The following is a 21,139-nucleotide window of genomic DNA, read 5'->3' as shown; positions in this document are numbered from 1 at the left end:
ACTGTGTAGTCAGTCCGAGGAGGCCCGACGTCGAGTCGCAACGGTGCCTGAGGGCTCTTTACCAGAGACCAGTAGAGTGGAGCGGCCCTCCCCCGTGTCCAGATGTCTACTCTGGCTTGTTTCGACAGGGGGTTGTTTGTAGCAGATGCGTGTCTTCTCGCAGCTCATTGCTATAAACATGCACGAGTGGCGCGAGTCAAAGACCGACGATGCCAAGCTCTCTCTCTTTCTGGACAAGTGCGACAACTCAGGCATTTTCATTCCTTTCTGCGTGGAATGAAGATGGTAATGGGGCACCCATGCTAAGGACCCTCGGAATAGCTCAAGACTCCTCCTGCCCTGACGCTCGTTGCAGAGACTTTCCCTTCATCCAGTGTACAGAAACTCGCGGCTCTGTCGCAAAACATCCAACTGGACTTCGGTGTTCATCAGCTGCTGTCAAGTCTGAGACAGCACGCTTGTTGGGCAGCCACCGGACGTGCGTTCCCTTACAGATGAGCCTGCTCAATGACCCGGGTTTTCATCACCGCCTGCCAGATTGTAAGATTTGCCTGTGAGCGGTGGCTGCGCCATTTGTTTGTGTATGTTGACACCCGCCACGGCAAATGTGCAAATTTGAGTGCCCGCTCAATAGCGCTACACGGCAGCAGGGCATAGGAAGTAGCGCGCTCAGATTTCCATATGCTGTCAAAGCCATCGAGCTGGCGTGGCTAGCACACTGTACTTTGTTGACGCTGATGCGAATGAAATTTTCACATCTTGGCCCCTACCACATAGAGGCACAACTTTCTCGCGCCTGCGCAACACCACGGGGGTGAATGACTGTGGCAGCGGCCTCTCAGTCCGCAGCTCCCTTGCATCTGATTTCCACGTTGTACGATTTCACTGGGAACTTCTTCATGGGCTACCCGCTGTATTAGACCTTGTTTCCGAGGCATTCAAACTCGTCGCGTTCGGGCTTCTGTCATTTACCGGCCCCTCCCGAATCTTTTCCAGATGCCAGCAGAAGACGTGGTCAACTCCAGCTCCCTGCTCGGCTAACTGTTGACCTGTCTCAATTTCGTGAGAAGGAACACGCCGGGTCTACCTCCGCGGCGTATGCAGACTTCAGCTTGTTGAGGATTTGACAACTGGCGTGTCTTCGCTCTTTCCGTCTGAGAGGCGATACTCGCATACGCCCAGAGTTTCATCAGCGACAAGGCTAACACAGTCAGTCTCTCGCCCGGTACATCACTCGAGCATTCTCGGATAATCACCGGTGCCGACCAAGAGCTAGATAGCACAGACGGTGGGTATTGAAGCCCAAGCCCGTTGAAGTCATTGCCCAGTATCGGCTTTTCTGCTGGCTCAGTTTCGATTGCCTTGACACTTGACACTCGGAAAACGAGCACACTGAGTGGGAAGGACGGGGCTTCAATACTGTCGACGCTTCCCGCCGACTTTTTGGCCGGCTGTTTAATCTGCGCGCTTACCGTCGGGCCGACAACTTCCAAAGGCAGACCCACTGCTAGCCACATTGGGTGTCAGTTAACCAGGTTCCGTCTGCTTGGGCGCTGCGTCAGCTGCGTGTCACAACCGTAACTGCGGTGTTTTCTTGGTCATCGAAGCGCTCAGCTCTCAACTGGGTTTTCTCCAGAGGTCGATACACAGGGCTTCGCGTAGTTGCGACGGGAGTCATCTGGTTCTTGGGTGCACCATCTTCGAAACAAGATGTCTGCTTCCGTGGACGCCTTGTCTTTCTGGGAGGAGGAGAATTGTTCGACGAGCTGTAGCAGCGACGAAGATACCTTGCCGTATTTGACGCGGGAACGGCTTCTGGGAAAACAGGCAACCGTTCGCATGGTTATGACAGACATGGACGGCACGTTTCTGAATTCGAAGCACAAGGCGTCGCCGGGAAACGTTGGCGCGTTTGCATCGCTGAAGAACCGCGGAATTGTTGGCGTGATTGCAACAGGGCGGCCGCGCCAGAGCGTCATCAATGGTATGGGCCGTGAGGCCTACGAAGCTATGATTCCTGGTGGCGTCGGCCCAGGCATCTTCATGAATGGCAGCGTCGTCTACGGCCTGAAAGGCGAGCTTCTTGTGGAGGAGCATATCCCTCGCGCCGATCTGGAACAAGTCCTCGGCTTGCTTGAGGAAGCTGGATGGCGCAATCGGGTGTGTGGCTACAACGAGCAAGGAATTTTTTGTGAGGAGAAAAACAGCTTCAACTTCAGACTCCATGAAGAATATGGAGAGCCAGAGCCCGTCATAGTGCCTCCGGGCCAGCTGAATAGCATGAACTTTTGCAAGCTAATTATCAATGGCACGGATGATAGCGTAGACCATCTCCGTCCTCTCATCGAGCCCCGTCTCGCCGGAGGGGTTAAATGTGTCCGGCCACTTACGTGGAACCTCGAGGTCATTCCTGCACACGTCTCCAAGGCCACAGGAATGAATGTTCTCCTCCAGCACTGTGGGCTACCACGGTCGTCTGTTTTGGCTTTAGGCGATAGCGAAAATGACGTGGACATGTTGAAGATGGCTGGACTGTCCGTTGTGGTGAGGAACGGTACGGATGTGGCGAAACGCGCAGCCATGTTCGTGACCGTCTCGAACGACGACGACGCTTTTGCTCACGTTGTTAAAGAAATATGCTCTTTGAATTCCTAGTTAGCTTGCGAGTTTCGGAGCCTTGCCAGAACCTAGTTGAAGCACACTTGTCACCATGTCGTGCCTTTGAGACTGTCTTTTGGATGTTATGTTACTTCGTTTTGTCGTACCGGTGAAGCTTCGTTCCAGTTCACCAGTCCAACTGTCCATACGTGCAGCCCCTGTCGACACGTGTTTTCCGCCAAATGTGTTTTGTGGGCCGGCGCACAGGTGCACATGCACCACGATGCGTACACAGCTTGCCATTTTTCGAGTCGTTTGTTGTGCTAATGCCGTGGCTTTCACGAACAGATTGGCGAGAATTCGAATTCATTGTATTTTTCCTACCTATGTTCCGGGCGAGTTTCCGGTGGCGGGCGTATACGAGATCCCGACAAATCAAGCCTTCTGGTCCTCACTCCGAAGACGGAGAGTATAGATAGCATCACGAGAAGCTTGGGGATCCGAGCCAGGCCTGAGAGGCCTGATTCACAATGTAGCCGTTCACCTTCAACCCGAGACGTACCCACGGCTGTCTTTCCCCGTGTGTAGTACCGGAAGGTACCTCCTCGACGCTCTTTAACGCAACGAGTCAAATACACGACAAGAGAAAGCCCTTGGCTTACTATGTTCGGTGTGCGGCAAATGCTTTAGCGAGTTCTCAAGGGGATTTGGGAGGAACCGAGGCCCGTATCAATTTCTGCTACCTGGTCCACCACTCAGCAAGGTGGCTGGCTTTGCTGGGGGGCGCGTAACGAACTCGTGGCTCCCGACGGCTAAGGAACTATCGGCTTCGATCAGTAGCGGCCGCGGTCACAGACTAGAAATGGCTGACAACCCAGGAAAACCTCAACTCCTTGTATGCTGTATCAACGTGGCACCTGGCGACGCCAGGTGCTACAGCCCCGCTCAGCTGAAGCCGCAGACAGAGATGTGACTCTCCTTTCCGTGCCTGCTTTATTGCCTCAGCGGCAAGAGAGGACTGAGATCCTCTATATTTGACAGGCGTCAAGATCTGGTCGACGCTTGCTTGCACCGAATTCAAACACGGCACCCAAAGCGACCAGACGTCCTGGAACCTGCCCCCGCTGCAGCGGAGCATAATCGATTGTTAGTCCAGAATCTCAGTCCTCTGCTTGCGAGCTCCATCCAGCCCGGCGCCTGCTCCACGCGCCCCAGAAGCCCCACCTGAATGATCCCGTAACCGAAACACATGAACCAACCGAGCAGCAACACCGCGACCCTGACCCTGCAAATGACGGCGGAGGGCTTCCGCACCGGCGCAGAACTGCTGTCAAGCGGACCCCCACGCAGCTACCAACTATTCAAAGCGCAGTGGCTGGTAACATTCACAATTTAGTTAATCGACACCGTACCGAATGCTCTCTGTAGTCGGACGAGAGTCGGCACCGGAGACACCACATGTTCGAAGTCCTAGCCCGGGGGGCCGATCTGGTGCGGCCAGGCTTGGTCCACGCTGCCTTCTTGATGCTGGGGTTGAGCGAGCATTTGTTGTACTTGTGGGCCAGTTCGTTGTGGCTGTGAAATATAGCCGTAAGGCATCTCCTCTCGGGGAAAAGCGGCTGGATGCTGTTGGTGAAATGCTTGTTGCCGTCCGGGAACAGAACTAGGGGGGGTTTTTGCCTGCTGAGAATATTCAGGCACAGGATACCCTGGTGGGACAACATGGCCTCCTTGTTGTTGCATGTATTGATGAGGGTGTTGCTGTACATGCATTTGCTGGGTGTGCCCAGGATGGTGCTGCGGACGATGCACTGCTACGGGCTGATGAGCTGCCGCCTGCCCAGGAGCGATAGTTTGGCTCGGGTAAACTTGACCTCCATGATGATGCATCTGAAGCGGGGGACCGCCTCCCGACCCTGGCCACATGTGAGCTGGCGCTGCTTGGACACTAGCTAAAGGCGCCTGGCGCTGCTCGGCCGGAGCGCCGGGTCCCTGCGCGCGTACCGGAACGGCGGAGTAACCGTGTTGTTGGTGTGACTGAATATCGTGCTGATACTGGTGGTACTGAAGATTATGCTGCTGAGGTTGTTGTATACTCTGCCGTTGTTGTGACGCTACAGTGTGCTGCTCGTGAGGGTGCGTCGGTTGACCTAGCTCGGGATGCTGTCGATATCCAAGCTGCTGTTGTGGCACAGCAGCGTGCTGCATTGGGTGTTGTTGTGTCGTCTGCTGATTCGTTGTCTGCCGTGGGGGTTGCTGAGTTCCAAAAACCGGTTGTCTCGCGTCCTGTTTCACTGTACTTTGCTGAGCGATACCCTGTTGCCCTATGTGTCCATGGTGTCCGTGCGCTGGCATATGATCGGGGAAGGGGCTCGGCTCAAATTGCCGGGCCTGGGGCTCCATCTGAGTCGCTTGTCGGTGATGCCCCGTCAGCAAAACTTGTTGTTCGTGCCCATGGAGTTGTTGGCGCTGCGGTTGCGGTAGCTGGTGCACAGCCGCTTGTGGCTGCACTCCAGAGGCCGCTACTACTCCTTGACTCCCACGAGGGGGCAGAACAACATTCTGCTGAAACTCGGCGCTGGATATGGGTCGCTGCTGTATCTGCTGAGCAGGTGAGGGCATGCTTATCAACTGCTGGTGCTGCTGTGCTGTCGGTGCATGCTGCTGCTGGGGTATCATTTGCTGAGCTGGTTGTCCGTGGTGTGCGCGAGACGTTTGTACAACATGTGGCTGTTGCCCCGACATCAGAGGAATCTGTCCGTGTTGATGCACGTTTGGGTATCCTGGTTGTGCAGTTGTCGTCGCCCCACCACTCGGATGCACATGCGTCGGTTGGCCATACTGATGCTGCCCCCTTTGTAACATCGCCCCCGGCTGCACCTGATGTGTCATGGGCCCCTGCTGAGGTACGGGATGATTCTGCTGTTGCTGCGGTACTGAACAGGTCGGCTGAGGCACTGGACGGCTTGATAGATGCGGACTACGGCTCTCCTGTGAAGTTCCTTGTTGTCCGACACTGGTTTCACCTGCAGCCTGCGGGTGTGTTGTCGCTTGCTGCTGCCTGATCAAAACTTGCTGTTGTTGTGGGGGCTGTTGGCGGTGTCCCTGAAAGACCTCAGCGCCTCGTGGTGTGGCTACGGGGTGTATGGTCTGCTGAGGAGGCACTCCAGCCCTAGCCATTTGCTGGGGATGTCCGCCGTGTTCTTGCGAAGGGGCGGGAAGCTGCTGCTGCTGCTGCCGAGTGCTATGTACATATTCATGATGCTGTTCCCGTTGGTCTGCTTGCATGAGCTTCTGCGCAAGATGTTGAACGGCTGGCCTGGCAGATGGAATAGTAGATGCTCCCCGCACTTCAACCTTAGCCTTCGACCCTGAAGGTGGAGGAACCCTCTGTGGCATCCCTGTTGTGCTCTGTTGTTGCTGCAGTTGCTGTGCGAGTTGTTGCTGTTTTTGCATCTGCTGTTGTCGGGCTACCATTGAAGCGGCAGTGACACTCGGGCCCAGAGAAGCAGGCGTCACTGCCGATGCATATGAAGAAGCCTGAGACCCGGGAGGCTGATCCTTTCTTCGTAACTTTCCCGCAGCCGTCGGGTCTCGGAGATCGTGGGCCCTGCACATTGACGACAGCACCGAATGCCCTCTGAAAGTGACTGGCCATCCCCCCCAGGGCGCCGGCATGGCGGACCCAGTTTGATGCCTTTAGACAATACAGGGAAGCGCCGGCTGTGGAACGTTCAGGCAGGCCGGGAGAGCATCAAGAGCTGCAGTGACCCCTCAAGTATTCTGTTGGCCTGCCTGCTGACGAGGAAGCCAATCACTTGCATAAGTGTATATGGAGATGGCCGCAGTATGCTGGGTCATTGCGCGTCTGATAGCCTCAGTCTAACAGAGCAGCTCGCCGTGTCTATTGATCACCCCGGTGAGGAATTCAAGCGTAAGTGCAGGAGGAATCTATGGCCTCTCTTAAAGGCAGTCAGCAGGTCGATACAAAACTGCGACGGTCCATGCTGTAGCCAGGTCAGCTCCCCTCCTAGCTGACGTGTAGCTACTCTGAATACAGATCAGGCTAGATGACGTGGGATATGCACGTTGACTTCAAAGATGTGGCATTGAGGCGTACAGTGTGCCATGAGCGCAGATCGACTCTTGCTCGTCACAGGGGTGTAACAGGCCACGTTTTCTGCGTCTGCGGCCGTAAATCTGCGAGTTCAAGTGAAGTGCGCCGGTTAACCACACCTCCAGGCACGGCAATGCGATACAAGGGAATCTATATATAAAGCGACGTAACCGTCACACACGGTGTGTGAGGAAAGGTCTTCAGATTAAACAGCCCAGGTGGTGATAATACACACCTTCACTCGATGCTTCTATTTACACGAATCTTACCGGCTTTGCGCTACGAGTTTCTGAAGGGCACGACCAAGACCGTCGAAGTCCACAGCTCCAAAGAACAACGCAGCGCATGCCTGAAAGAGACCATACATACATACGTAGTCTGGCGGGGCTCCGCGGCTAACCTAAAACGACCTTTGCTCAGAAATACAAACACAGATACAACCTACCCCCTCTGAAAGTAATCCGACGGCGTATAGATAGATACCCTTTGACCGGACTGATGGGAAACGATGTGTCGTCACCGACCAGAGTCGAACTGTACCTATACGCATCTCACCCGCTCTCTGAGAGTGATCTGCTGTATGTAGGTGTTCTGAAATTCTCTGTCTGCTGACATCACCTCAGCTGCGAAGTGCACTATATTACACACTTCTGCTTCCCAAGCAAGACTTTCCACGGAGGGGACACGGGGGCTGCAAGGAATGAGTTGTGTACATACACCCGTAGGGGGGGATGCTCCACGGTTCATCAGGAAGACTCCCCGGCTACTGTGCCGACTAATGTGCTGATCATCATTCTGCTCATCGAAGACGACTACCAGCTCGGCTGGAGATATGTCGTCAAAATGGTGAGAAAGTGGCTTACTGCGAGACTGTACGACATGGTTAGATGAAAGGTTCGAGCTGCGCGTTCCATTTGAGGCTTTAGTACCGCAGAAGACACCGGACGCTCGTGCCTCTGAAGTTCCTGCATGCATATCAATCCCACACCGTCAAAGACTTCTCAAGAAGTAGACTACAGTCCACTCTATCCCCCTCCAGACGCTAGACGGGTGTTGAACCTAACCCACGCCGACATATATCTATATATATGTATATATAGATATATATATGTGACTTTCCAATCAGGGCGGATCTCACGACGTTTGGAATGAGAAGCCGACAGGATGTAAACACTAGCAAGAGAAAAGACGTCAGGAGTAACTGAAATCTCTGCAGCAACAAGTGGCGAAATGACGAGCAAAGCGACCAAGACTTTCGACGTCCACGAACGTGCGACTGCAATATATCCGAGATACGGCCAATTGATTTCTCTCATATCGGTCGCTCTAGAAAGAAAGTTCTCTCTCACCTGGAGTGGCCGAGCTCATTCAAGGAGATACACCCCTTTACTACCGGACTACGTAACGATGAAAGTCGGCTATGGCATTTAGAGTGAGCTGGGGCTGCCTTTTCCTCCTCGTTTGGAAACGACTTGTTTGTGACGTATAACAGCATGCAAGAGAGAAACGGTATACGTAGACTTCGCTCCAGTAAGTGACGTTGTGCTTAAAGCTTTAGGGATGACACATAGACGAGAATCAGTAGTCGACAAGCTTAAGAAGAAGAGCTGGTGACTGCGTGGTCAGACTCGAGACAAACCTGGAGAACGGCCGGAAGCTTGATGCCCTGGAACTCGATAAGAGAGACATGCGGAGGAGGAAAGGGATGAACTTTAAGCGTGGCAGTAAAACATCGATAAACAAGAAAAGGAAGCCATGGAACTTCCCCCGTTGGAGTACTGCCTCCTTTCCCGGTCGAAATACTACTGTCTCCTGTCTCTCCGCCCCCACCAGCGACGGTCTTCAATGCCACAGCTGTCTCCCCTGTCTCTGGAGAAGTTGTGCTGCCCGTCAATGCCTTTCTACTCTCTTCACCTTGAGGATCTCCTCCGTTGTTGCTCATAGACGGAGAAGTCCGTCGAGGCATAGCACGAGGCTGAAGTAAGAGAAGAGGTCGTGTAGAAGGAGCGGGGAACCACGGTACAAGGCATGTAGGGGGAAGAGGAGAAGGAGGGAGAAGATGGATAAAATGAAGACATGTATAGAAGGGACAATGATAGAGAGGTAGAAGCCGGTGTACGGCAAACTCCATGTGAAGGCTGAAAAGGATTTGATACACACAAGGACCAGCGAAACAGCACATACGTGAAACACAACAATACGCATAGAAAAGCAAAAGCCCTAATATAAGCCGAAGGACATGAAGAAGTGATGCTCGGCAAGCCATGGAAAAGAGTAGCTTGCTCTCTGTAAAAACTGACGAGAAAGACAGACGAAAGAAGCGGGAACGAGGAAGAGGAGTGGGCCAAGATAAAAGACTTCCTTATACACGGCCTCAGCAGGGGGTGGGGCGTTCCGTTTGTGAAACTCTCCTCGAGTGAGAAAAGGCTATGAACGACGAAGTGCTCTCCAGGTGCAGCGATGAGAGGAGAGGAAGTGACAGGTTAGCCGGAGATGGAGAGACTGCGCCTATGATGGAGCGCTACTAGACACCCTATCGAGCATGATACGTGTCTCTAAACTGGCTGAGGAAGACGTCTTCCCTTGTGTTGACGGCGGCTAAGCCTACTCAGAAAAGGAACTTGAAGGGGACCCTTCTGCTCACACGTCATACACGGGCATGCTGCGGGCTTGAAAGAAGATGGTGATTTCTTGCACTAGGACAATGTTCGGCTATGTCCTTTCAGAGTTTGGGTTGTGTGTGTGCACTGCAGTAGAAGAGCAGCGCAGATCCATGTATCTAAATATATCAAGCCATGTTTGCTCCGGTACCCTTCATGCGCCCGCCTAAGAGTACTCGACAGACATGTAGTGACTGTAGATGTTTTCGGGTCTGCCCCCGCCCAGCACCGGAATGAGACCTGAGAGACGTCTATCTATCTCTCCATCTGTTTGTCTACTTTCAATGTGTCTATCTCTCTAAACAATTGAGCGACAGAGTTCTCTCCTGTTGTTCGGTCCTTTGCTTTTTCCGACAGTGGATGAGAAGTGTGTCTGTGGAGGTGTATAGCCGACATACCTTTCAGGGACATGAGGAGGTAGGAACCGGCATTCGATGAAAGGAACCTTTGGAAGCGGCATAAGGAGGGGAATGCCCTTAGGAATCTCTAGCAAACCCTTCCCTCCTCCAATCACTCCTTGTTCTTTTCCATTCCCATTCTCACCACTACCCGGGCCCCCGTTCTTTAGACCCGCATGATATCGACCACTTTCGACTTCACGACCTCCTTCTGTCTGCCCAAGGTCTCCTTTTTGACTCTCTCTACCTCTTGTCTCGGAATCATTCTTGGTTCGATTTGAGGCTGTTGTCTTTTCTTCACCGAGGATGATTCTCCGTAGCTCGACATCTCTTTCCGGATCTAAATGCCATTCGCGACTGTCTAGATAAGCGAAGGTGCGAGAGAGATGGTCATACATTCGAGAGTATTCATGTCGATACAGCTGGTAATACTGCGATAAGCCTACATGGAGCTGATTAACAATGGCAGCAAAACGCGCGAAGACAGGATCGATATCTAAGGGCATATCAATAGACGGATAATAGCATCTATATAACAGATCTTCTCTCCTCTCCTTATCATCGTTAGCAGCATCGATATATGAGACTTCCCCCCTCATAGGAGAACAAGAAGAAGAATCACTTCTTCTCGCGTTGTTAAGGTCTTCCCTTCTGTCTTGGCCGCCACCAACCCTCATCTGCTGTCCGTCATCTCGGCCTCTACCGGCAGACGCGTGGCTTCCGCCCCCGCCGCCTGTCTCTCCCGGGCTTCCAAGAGATACCATAGGGACGGATGACTTTCCATCTCTCGGAGCTTGGAGAATAGGAGGACTCGCGTACACCACACGATAGACTACGCATTCCTCATCTGTTGGGAGAGATGGAAGCGATACCCCCCCCCGGTCTGTCGTCGTGTTCTCTTTCTTCTTGTCATTCTCATTACCATCATCCATTTCTCTAGAAAAACGTCCATCGCCTTGATGCTGTTCTGCCTGTTGCCGTAGTGAAGGTGATCTACCGTCCTCTGAAGTCCATCCCTCCTTTGGATGACTGTTCGTTCTCCCCCCCTCCTGTATCGCACCTGAGGCTCCCCCTTTCTCAATACCTGATCTTTGTCCTTTGACTAACTTCCGTCTCAATAGAAGTCTTCCTCGCCGTATAGAAAGAAGAGCCGCATGAAAGGCTAGATGAGCTGCAAGAGACTGAAGTGGCTGAAGGAGCCACGCACCAGTCTCTTGAAGGCCATCTCGAGTAGGAGACGTCTGGCCAGGACCTGCCCCGGGTGCTCCTGGCGTTGTAGAAGCAGAGGCGTTTGCTCCAGGCGGGAGTGAAGGAGCTACCGAGGGCTGAGAAGGTGGAGAGGGGAGGAGTCGTGCTCTTTGCTTGGAACGTTGAGATAGACAATCTAGAAAGTGCGTGATAAAGGTAGGAATATTGTTGAGAGGTAAGCATGGAGCGACATAGCTGAGGGAAGAGACAGTCAAGAAACACATAACACATCATGACTTTCTCGCCTTTACCGATCTTATACGGAGAGACACTTCAGTAGCTGAGTTCCTTATTCACTAGTGAGAAGAGATTCTCTAACAGACAACAAGAAGAAATCCCTCTATGAAAAATAAATAGTGTATACCCCTGTATAAACACATCGCTCCTATTATATACGTGTATCTCGATGGGACACGATTAGAAAGGAAGTCAAACTCTGGCGCACAAATGATTAGTGAAGACTGCATGCAGGTACTACAGACAGCGTGTGCCTACTGTGAATCTAACAGCCAGGCAACGCTCGATATTTTTGAGCAATGCTAACGAAGAATCTCTGAAGAAGCGAAAGAAGAACGAACAGTTGGCCAAGAATGAGAGATCTAACGACTATCTCCTCTACTCGAGTGGGGACAACTGCTGCCTTCGGAGACGTCTCCCCTCATTGCAGCCCCATGTGCAGCCATCTACAGGATAAGGGAGAAAAAGCTAGATAAACGTAGGTGCAAAAGACAGACAACGAGATAGGAGATCTTACCACACAAAGCTCTTAAGAACGGAGATGCTTCGATTAGCTTGGGCCTCAGCAGTTGAGTTAGCGCAGATGTACGTGAGACGTAACTGAAAGAAGGGTATGACGAGGCGAAGTCTGTACAGTGACACAGTCCACGGCATCATAGGGAATGATGATAACAAAGACGAGAGAACAAGCCCTCGTCCTCTTTCTTTTCTTCTTTCAACTATCTCCTCAGGCGATAGACGAGCATCTACTACCATCCTAAATGATAAGGACTCTGGGAACAAAGATACCTACGACATGTGTTTGAAGGAGGGTGAGACACGACGTAGAAAGGTTCTCGCTGGACTGCCGCCGTCGGGACGTTATTGAGGAGTGAGTCTTCAGAAGAGTGAGCGGAGTGATCTAGAGTCGCTAGGTAGAAGTAATTTACATGATGTACCGATTCATCATTAAATTAGGAAAGACGTTTGATTGTGAAGTGAAAAGAGAAGGAGAAACCCAACCTCACTGCATGCTCTTGGGTGTATGGACAGGGCTTCTTCCAACACGAATCCTAGCAGACCTAAGCGCACAGTGTATGCACAACTCCTAGGCGCCTCATCCTCCTCCTCCTCACAAGACTCTAAGAAGTTCGAGTAGAAGTTCAAGCCCTTCCAGGTAATGCTGTTTGAAACTCGTCAGGATTCTCCACCCGCGGCGGCAAGACGAACAACGCGATATACACACCCCGCTTGTAGGAAAGGGCTCTACATACATCCGTATATCTATGGGACTCTATCCCCTCTGTGTTGCCCCTTTCACACGAGTTGAGTAGGATAACGGCGACTTTCTGTAAGAGAGAATGACAGAGACGTTTCCTCTCTCTTCAGCAGTCTATCAACTCGAGCTCCTTTCTGACAACGAGACAGGATAAGTACACGACTAGAGAAAGACAGAGTAGTGAGAAGATCCCTTACTTTCCGCTGTCATCGGCATGCAGCCGAGGAAGAATTGGAGGTACTTGGTCTTTGCTATCTCCGCTATCTGTTGCGTGTTCTCCTTTCATTGAAGAGAAATCTCCAATTTCTTCTCTCCCTACTCCTCTCGGAAATCCTCTTCCTTCTCCACCTCCTACGTATAATGATGATGAGGAGGAACCCCATGGCGCTAACAAGGCATGACTCATAGCTGCAGACCACCGAAGAATGTTGAGATATCCATCTTCACGTTTTCCTGCTGTCTTTGACCCCTTTTCAAGAGCTTCTCCTAGCATCGAAGGAACTCCTCCTGTGGTTACAAGAGGCAAGGGAAGACCATAGAGATCTGGACGAAGAAAGTCTATACCTAAAGCCTTCTTGCGACGTCCGCATGGGCTTGTAGGCGATCCTTCTCGATCTTTCTCGCTTCGCGCGCCCCCCCCCGGCTGACCTGAGGCTATTCCTCCAGTAGGTTGAAGAGGAAGAAGCGAACGATGTGAAGTGTTAAGTGAGGTTATCATCATACCTTCATGAAGAGACTGAGGAGAGATATCTGATGTCTCTCCCCCTTCTTTCCCGCCTTCTACAGATGGAACGACACAAGCGCATGCTCTCGATGCGAAGTCTGTATAACTCACCCAGAGCTTCAAGCCATCTTCAGGGATAAGAGTTGTCTGGGGGGATCCGTCAGATGAACTGTTGTGATCTCTACTGACACTATTAGAATCCTCACCGGTCTGCGCTTCCTTCCCTTCATGTGGATTGGGTATTCTTGTTGATGCCATAGAAGAAGAGGGAAGATCTCGCGAAGCCGCTGTTGTCGAAGATAGAAAGATACTTTCCACTTCAACAGGTTGCTGACTACGTCTCGATGAAGCATGAGAAGGTTTCCCTGAAGAAGACGTCGTAGAAGAATGATGTGGATGAGAAGAGGATTGAGAAAGGACAGGAGGTTTACGATAAAGAAGACGTGCTTCTTTATGGACAGAGACCTTAGCTGTCGAATAGGCAGCAAAAACTTTACAGAGCTGAAGAAGAGGTAAAAGAACTTGCTGAAGAAGCATCCCAGGCCAAAAGGCGAGACTCGCCACACGGGCCGTTGCATGCAGAGAATGACTGGCACCGAGAAGTAAAGGAGAAGAGCATGCTATACCTAAGCATGATCCTGGAGAGATAAATAAGGATGACAAAGCACTCAATCGAGAGATCGGAGGAACAGAAGAGGGGGCGTTCTCCTTCCCTCCTACAAGAGTAGAAGAATCCTTTCCATAACCAAGTAAAAGACTGCCTGGAAAGGAAGGAGAGTATGTTACTCCTCTATCCGTCTTTCTTATAGCTGTTCCCATCGAGCGCGGACTATACATGGATTCTCGAGATTGCATTCTATCACTCTCGCCATGTCCACTGTTAACTCCGCTTTCTGTGGAGGTTGGGAGAGGCAGTTGTTCTTTCCTATCATCTCTTCCTGCTACGTAGACTCCGTCTTCGCTTCCTCCTAGTCGCTTAGAAACGCCGGCCTGGGGCTGTCGGCTATTCTCAGCTGTCTCCAGCTCAGCAGCATCATGACGAAGATCGGCGCACGTGGCCGCGGCGAATTGTCGTAACGCCCCAGCAAAAGACGCGAGAAGAGAAACTTCAAAAGTGATATCTTGTAGAACTTGTTGAAGCAACCGTTTCTCTTTCTCGACATCTCCATTAGTATGAGCTGTGATCCATGCATCAGCTAGTCCAGCTAATCTCACTGCTGTCACTACATCAACATAGGTAACGGTTTTACTCGTTGAAGGGAGATTCGTCTTATGCCTCGAATGGTAAGGCCCTCTCTGAGGTGTTGAACTCTCTGATTCCTGTCTCATAGAAGCCTCTCCTCCTCCTTGTTGTTGTGGTTGTCCTCGTGTCTCCTGTAAGACAATATGGAGCTCAAGTAGACACCGGCACCGAGGTGAGAGACGTAGAAGCACAGGAGGTAATCCAGGGACTCTCACAAGCAAAGCAGGTAGAGACGCTGAGGCAATCACCCCACATTCCCGGTCGTATCTAGTAAGTTCTTGTTCTCCTTCGTCTCCCTCTGTTGGTATCGTCTCCCCCATCAGATGACTTTCTACCATCCCTCCATGCTTATTATAGTGGGCACCCCGCCCTGAAGAGATCCCAAAGCTGTCGGCGTGATGAGAAGGAAAACGAAGAAGATCTGAAGCTGTTGCATGTGATAGAACACGTCCTCCTGCAATCGACTCGGCTCGAGTGGGGACCATGGACTGTATATACACCTGAGTGAGCTCCAAACCCGTGCCTGCCGCCGCCTCAGTTAGAGCCTGAAGTTGTTCCTCTGGACGCTTGAGTAAATCCCATATCCCTAGAATCTCTCCTTCTTGTCTTTGCTGTTCCTTCTGAGATGTGAATGGCTTGATCTGAGGGCTATCTTCTCCTCCGTCCGTCGAGGCCAAAGCTGATGATCCATCCCCACGATATCCCATGTGGGGTGTCATCGAGCTATCTTCCTGGCTTCCCCCCCGATGAGAGGTTCCCCCACTCCATCGAGCGAAACCTCGGCTTACAGCTAGCTGCAGTTGTTTCTGTTGAACCTGTTGATGGAGAGAAGTATATCGCTTGGTCGGGACATTTAGACATAGACAGAGAGGGAGTTGAATACAGCATGCAAGGAGCTCTGAACTACTAGCTAACAACTGTAAGAGTGTATTTAGATGACGCGGTAATAAGCGAAGTGCTGCTTGCCTCTGGCGACGAAAAAGCCATGTTAACTGTGGAGTTGACGCTTCTATCGTAAATCTCAGAAGAGAACCGTCACTCTTCTCGAACTTCTGCGTTGACTTAGGACGACTTGAGGTTGTCCCTACACCTGTCTTCTCGGAATCTGTATTCGAAGAATCGCGTATACTAACGACAGACGGAGAAGCTCGGGGTGAAGAAGAAGAAGATGCATCTCCCCTAGTAGAATGAGATGTGGGTGGAAGAGATCTCTCAGGGCGAGAGAATGCTTTTTGCTGGCTCTCAGAAGAGTCTAAGGGAGCCGCAGGAGAAGACCAGAGAGATATACAGCAACGAAGTTTCTCCGCTTTGAAACGAGAAGAAGAAGAGGGGACAATAGGATCAGAATTGCCGTCACTCGCAATGAAGGAAGAAGACGATGAGTGAGATGGTTGAAGAAGAAATTCAACAGAGGTAAAGGAAGACTGGAGAACGCGAAGGTGAGGACCATAGACATTCATCTGAAGTTCCTTGAGCTGTTGATACAGCTGTATATACACCTGAATTCGTAGAAACGCGCCTAAACATCGACCAACAGCATCTGCGACAACGCTCAAGTAAGGATCTCCATGAGAAGCCAATGAGGCAGATTCTGAAGGAAAGAAGAAAGACCGCTTGACTGGACTCTCGCCAATGAGCGGTGACACAAGCAGTGTACAGACAGCTCGTAGTTGACTACAAGAGACACTGATACTATCATTACCATCATCCATCTCGGTTAGATCTTTTTCATGAGGGCTTGCCAAGGGAGTTCCATGAGGCTCGCTCCTCCCCGTGGTGACCTTCCCTGCTGCTGATTGGGCGTTCGGGAGAGATGTCGCGCCCCTTGATCGTTTCTCGACCTTTCCTATTGCTTCAATAAGAGGAAGACCGAGAAAGGCGTTCGAGACATGAGCTCTCGACATACAACTCTCTCCTGCTCTACCTGATGGGAGCCCTAGCCACTTGAGAAGAACAAGAGATCCTTCAGACCCTACTGTCGATGATGGAGGAGACAGGCGTTCAAATTCTGATCGAGACAAGCTCAGCTTTACTTCTTCTAAGTTGTCAAGAAGCAAAGCAATCTCATCTGCCGATATCGAAAGTGAGAAAGAACATGTCGAAGACGAAGAAGGAAAAACCGGAGACGAGACAACAGCGGGAGGGGGGAAACCACTAGAGGACAAAGAAGCCGCTGTAGAAAGAGGAATGGAGAGATGAGAAGATTGATCAGATGTTGAAGATAAACCCTTAGGAGATCCAGAATGATGAGGCAGAGGAGCCCGCGGTGTCGTCTCTCTTATGGTATTTTGATGCGATTGACGACGATCAGACGTAGACTGTTGTGGTAGTAGTGCAGTCGGTCTTTGCTGTGATTCGACCTTCTCAAGGACAGAGAAGAGATCTCGGAGCCTTACGCCTCGGCTATTCACCCCCGTCATGAAGTCTCGATCAAGCGTGCAGTGTAACAGAAGACGTTGGTGCTTCTCATATCTATCACCAAGGGAGGCTGATAGACGCTCTTGACTGATGAGAGTCTCACTCTTATCTGAATGAAGCCCGGTTGATCCAGGCAGCTCTTTCTTCTCTTCTTGAATACCCACAGTTGAAGCCGAAGGAAAAGAAGAAGGAGAAGATATGACCTGAAGAAGAAAAGGGCTTAAATTGAGATATCCGTCACCATGATGACAAGATCCATGTGTCCGCATCTGACTCTCGGACGCCAACGTGGGCATAGAGCCACCTTGAGATGCTGTCCCGGGTGTATATACACCTGATGGTAGACCACCTGTCCAATCAGTTGTTTTTGTGAGTGAGTCTGATCTTTCATCTCCTGTCTTGGTATCTCTCGGAGAGGTAGAACAACTCACAGGCATAACCCTATCACCTAGAATTTCTCCTCCTCGAGCTGTACAAGGTAGTAAGAGAGGTAAGATATATGAAACCCGCTTCAATTGCGTCAGTATAGACCCGTGACTCTGTAAGAGGCTACTTACAGCTCGTAGATAACTTGCAACAGAGACCTCCGGTAAAACGCCTCTAGATGAGGTCGTATCTCTGCTGGGTGTATTGCAAGCCGTAAGAATGAAAGGCTGATGTACCAACCGAACAGTTGCGAAAAGCTTCTCCGACGAGTTGGTCTGCGAAAACGCGGAGACCTCCCCTAGGGCTTCAGAAGGAGAAAACAATTCATCTCCTAAGAGAGAACGTAGAGACTGGATGGCTGGCATCATAGCCCCTGTCGTCGGGACACCCCGGCCTTGAGAAGCTGACGGAAAGAGAAGATATGAACAGGCGACAATTCTTTCGTCAAGTAAAGAAAGCGCTACAATGAATGAAGAGAAGAAGGAAGAAGAACGCGCTAGACCAACGTGTCTCGATTTCACTTCCAAGGAGGAGGGAGGGACGCGGAAGAAGCATGTAGCTGTTGTCACTTCATACGTTTTATCCTTTCGACTTCTCAAAAAAGTAGAAAGGGAAGATCCACCTGAACTCCCACCTCCTTCTTCTCCGTCAAGACCGCTGCTGCTCGTGCCGTTCTCCCCCCCCCCCTTTATCCCATCTTTCCCTTGTATACGTATGTCGTTTTTCTCAGCTGACTCTCTACCGCCCCTTGAGACCGACGCATGCGGCGCCTCGAGACTTGCCTCTGACTTCTCTATCGGTTCGAAGATATAACGCTGTAGGTGAAGGACTTGTTCAAGGGCTGTCTTCGCTTCTAACGCAATCACTCCTACAGGTTGTTGAAGAGAGGAAGAAGATTCTTCATAGATAGAGCCGATCACTTCACTTGATGTAGGATCTAAAGCTTTCATATCTTCCCCGGCTACTATATGTTGGTCTCTATCATGCTGATTGCTTTCCATAGATCCAGAGACACCATGACCAAGAGCATGATCCTCTTGACTTCTTAGTAGGCTTGCCGCGTGTGCATGCAGTCTTTCCTTTCTCACGGTGCGATCACTCATAGTCGGGAATAGAATCCCCCCCGTAACCGCCTGTCTCACTACGGCTGAGGGAGGAATCCAATGGGCCGCACCTGCTTCATGTGCAGGCAAAAGATCGGCTTCTCCAGCAGATGCTAGGACTGTCTCTTCAGCTATAGAGAGAAAGAAAGCGACTCGCCGGATGAGAGGTAAAAGGATGAAGAAATCCCTGGCAGATGCCTCAGGGGAACTTAAGACGAGTTGCCGAAGACGTCGGGGAAGCCACGCACATCGCAATTGCATGCGCCCCGTCGTAGAATCAACTGATAATTCACATGCTCGACCATAGTACGAAAACTTCAAAATGGAGAGCGATATGCTAGTAGAAGAAGAGGATGACGAAGAAGAGAGGGAAGAAGATTGAGAAAGGGCCTGTTCAGATAGGGTTGCCTCTGAGGGGTGCGAGACGATTGGCCCGTCGCCCGTCGCTGCTGACAATGATAGCGACGTCGCTTCTTGTCCCTGCTTTTTGCTAGGACTCCCCCCATCTCCCCCTCGATCACCCAACTGGATAGACAGACCTTCTCCTAACAATTCAACGACATCTGGAGTGATAAGGCGACGTCCTTCTTCATCTTCTGATTTCTCAAAGCTCGCCTTTAATAGACTGTCACCTCCTAATCTCTGTGAGGTCGGAGAGCTATCACGAGCCCCAAGGGATCCATGGGAATAAGTGGGAGAGGTGTCTGTTTGACTTGAGCCACCTGTAGACATGTGCCTAGGTATCCGATGAACCAAGGTATATCCAATAGTAAGAAGCTGAAGTAAACCTAGAGATGCGGCTGCATTCTGAAGCCATACCTCTAGCTGCAGTTGACCTGCATTCCATTGCTTAAGAGACTTCCAGCATGACTGCGACTGAAGAATGGAGAGAGCAAAAGCATCGGCCGGAGATAAATACCCACAGGAAGAAGAGGAAGAAGTGCCGACGGAGGGAGGTGCACTTATAGATGAAGGAAGGTCAGGACGATTTGCCGTTGAAGTCGAGGCACCATTGTTACGAGAGATGAGAGGAAGCGACGCTTTTGGACTTGAAGGAGAAGAAGAAAGTCCGTCGTTCATGACATGGCGACTAGGAGGAGGAAGAGTATGTGACCTCCCTCGTTCTTGTTCTTGTTGCTGCAGCACTGCTTTTTCATATAGAGACATCATGGCATGAAGAGGCCAAAGGTAAACAGAGATCCTCCAATCTTCTGTATCTAGAATAAAATCAAGGGTCACTGCTGCCTTTCTCTCAACAAGGTGGTCAGCTTCTCGATCTTGTCGATCTTCATTCTGAAATCTCTGTAGTAGACCGCCATTGTCTCGAAGGGTCTCTGAAGTTTCTATCGTCTTTGGAGATCCTTGGACGGGCTGCGTTTGATCAAACGGGTTCCCCCAGTTCTCTTTGGTCTTCTCTCTCTCTTCCATTTCAGCGTCTACGCCCTCTGAAGATGCCCGTTCTCGATCGCTTTTCACGTCGGAGGCCGTCACACCTGTTAACGAAGAAAGACAAGGGGTTCTTAGGCCTCCACATGTCACATCGAAACCTTGTAGAATCTTCAAGCGAAGTAAAACTTTCTGATTCCTTTTCCTTCTTCTCCCTCCCTCTGGGTGACTCCCTTCTGCTTCTCCGTCTTCTCTTTTTGAGCTCATATCATCTGTTAATCTCTCCGCGACTTCGGCAACCGCTGCAGCCGTCGCTAAAGGTGCGAAGAAACCTTCATCTTCATTCATGTCTCCTCCTCCCCTGACTAGACCGGCCCCGGTGTCTCCTCCCAAGTCATCTCGAGTCCCACCCCCTCCATACGTTCCACTCATATCTGAGGCCCCACCTATGGTCGCTGTCTCATAGTCTTTCTTGTTCTGTCGTCTCTGATAGCTTTCCGTCTTCTCTGAAGAGAAAGGAGATTTCTTTCGCGACATACTACCACTTCCCCTCGCAGCGCCCCCCCCTGATGAAACCTCACGAGGAGAAGAACTGGAGCTGCCTTTTCCATCAGCTGAGAGCTCATCATCTTCGTCATGAGCTCCTCCTCCTCCTGTTGCCGTTTCCCCCTCTTCTCTCATGTTTTCTTCGTCTTCCTCTGGTTGAAGAACTCGATAGGTCACATGAGAAAGAAGAAGATCTCTTGGGGCTCGGGTGCTGGAGCAAGTCACTTTCTTCGCAGCGGCCGATGAGGCGCGATAGATACGAACAAGACGTAGGGCTTGATCTCGTAGAAGATCCATTGTCATACAACTACAGGATCGCCTACAGCTTCGCCAAAGAGAATAGAAGGCATCAAGCTGCGATGCAGAAGAGGTCTGGCGCGACGAAGAAGCAAAAGAAGATGATAGAGAAGAAGAAGACGACGACGATGAAGAAAAAGAATCATTACAAGCCAAGGTATGAAGAAGACTAGGGATTTCATCTTCTTCGAGATTCGACAAAGACTGCGGTTCTCCTTCACATGACGACGTAGATGGAGCCCCAGCAGAAGAAGAAGAGGAAGAAGAAGCAAGAGGAGAAGAAGATGTTGTACTGAGAGATAGGGAAGGAGACGTCTTTGAAGAACACATCTCTAAAAGTTTGGGTAAACCACCAGGACAAGGCCTACCGGCGATATCTTCAAGAAGACGTCGCTCGGCTTCAAGATCTTCAAGCTTTCGTAAACATGTCTCTCGCACCTCCGCCTGCCATCGGTGTAACTCGAATTCACTCTCTTCAAT

At 51.1% G+C, this 21,139-nt stretch overlaps 2 protein-coding genes across 2 annotated transcripts in view; one reads left to right on the top strand and one right to left on the bottom strand.

Moving 5' to 3' along the window:
- CSUI_003873 (transmembrane) overlaps window positions 1–3,029 on the top strand; it is a 15,719-nt gene extending 12,690 nt beyond the window's left edge. Inside the window, exon 10 of the mRNA XM_068064068.1 lies at window positions 164–3,029. Coding sequence (XP_067923956.1) covers window positions 164–280 — 117 coding nt within the window. The 3' untranslated portion in view covers window positions 281–3,029. The remainder of the gene's footprint in view (window positions 1–163) is intronic.
- On the bottom strand, window positions 486–21,139 carry CSUI_003872 (mediator complex subunit med14). The gene is made up of 7 exons (XM_068064067.1): window positions 12,714–21,139; window positions 11,776–11,886; window positions 9,774–11,216; window positions 8,355–8,853; window positions 7,579–7,680; window positions 6,985–7,064; window positions 486–6,208 (listed from the first exon to the last, which is right to left on the bottom strand). The coding sequence occupies exons 1-7, from the start codon at window positions 20,987–20,989 to the stop codon at window positions 4,069–4,071; spliced, it is 12,651 nt and encodes a 4,216-aa protein (XP_067923955.1). The 5' UTR covers window positions 20,990–21,139; the 3' UTR covers window positions 486–4,068.

This window comes from Cystoisospora suis, assembly GCF_002600585.1.
Source record: "Cystoisospora suis strain Wien I chromosome Unknown contig_1747, whole genome shotgun sequence".
NCBI lineage: Eukaryota > Apicomplexa > Conoidasida > Eucoccidiorida > Sarcocystidae > Cystoisospora > Cystoisospora suis.
The sequence above is the reverse complement of the archived record's forward strand: the minus strand, read 5'-3'. Positions and strand labels throughout refer to the sequence as shown.

Bases quoted from the DNA above. Each gene is read 5' to 3' on its own strand.
- CSUI_003872 (XM_068064067.1), bottom strand. From the start codon at position 20,989: ATGTGTTCTTCAAAGACGTCTCCTTCCCTATCTCTCAGTACAACATCT. The intron at 11,217-11,775 runs GTAAGATCTCCT...CTCTTCCCTCAG, and splicing joins GTTCTTAAGAGCTTTGTGTG to CTATGTCGCTCCATGCTTAC. The intron at 7,065-7,578 runs GTAAGCCACTTT...GGTCTCTTTCAG, and splicing joins CCATGTCGTACAGTCTCGCA to GCATGCGCTGCGTTGTTCTT.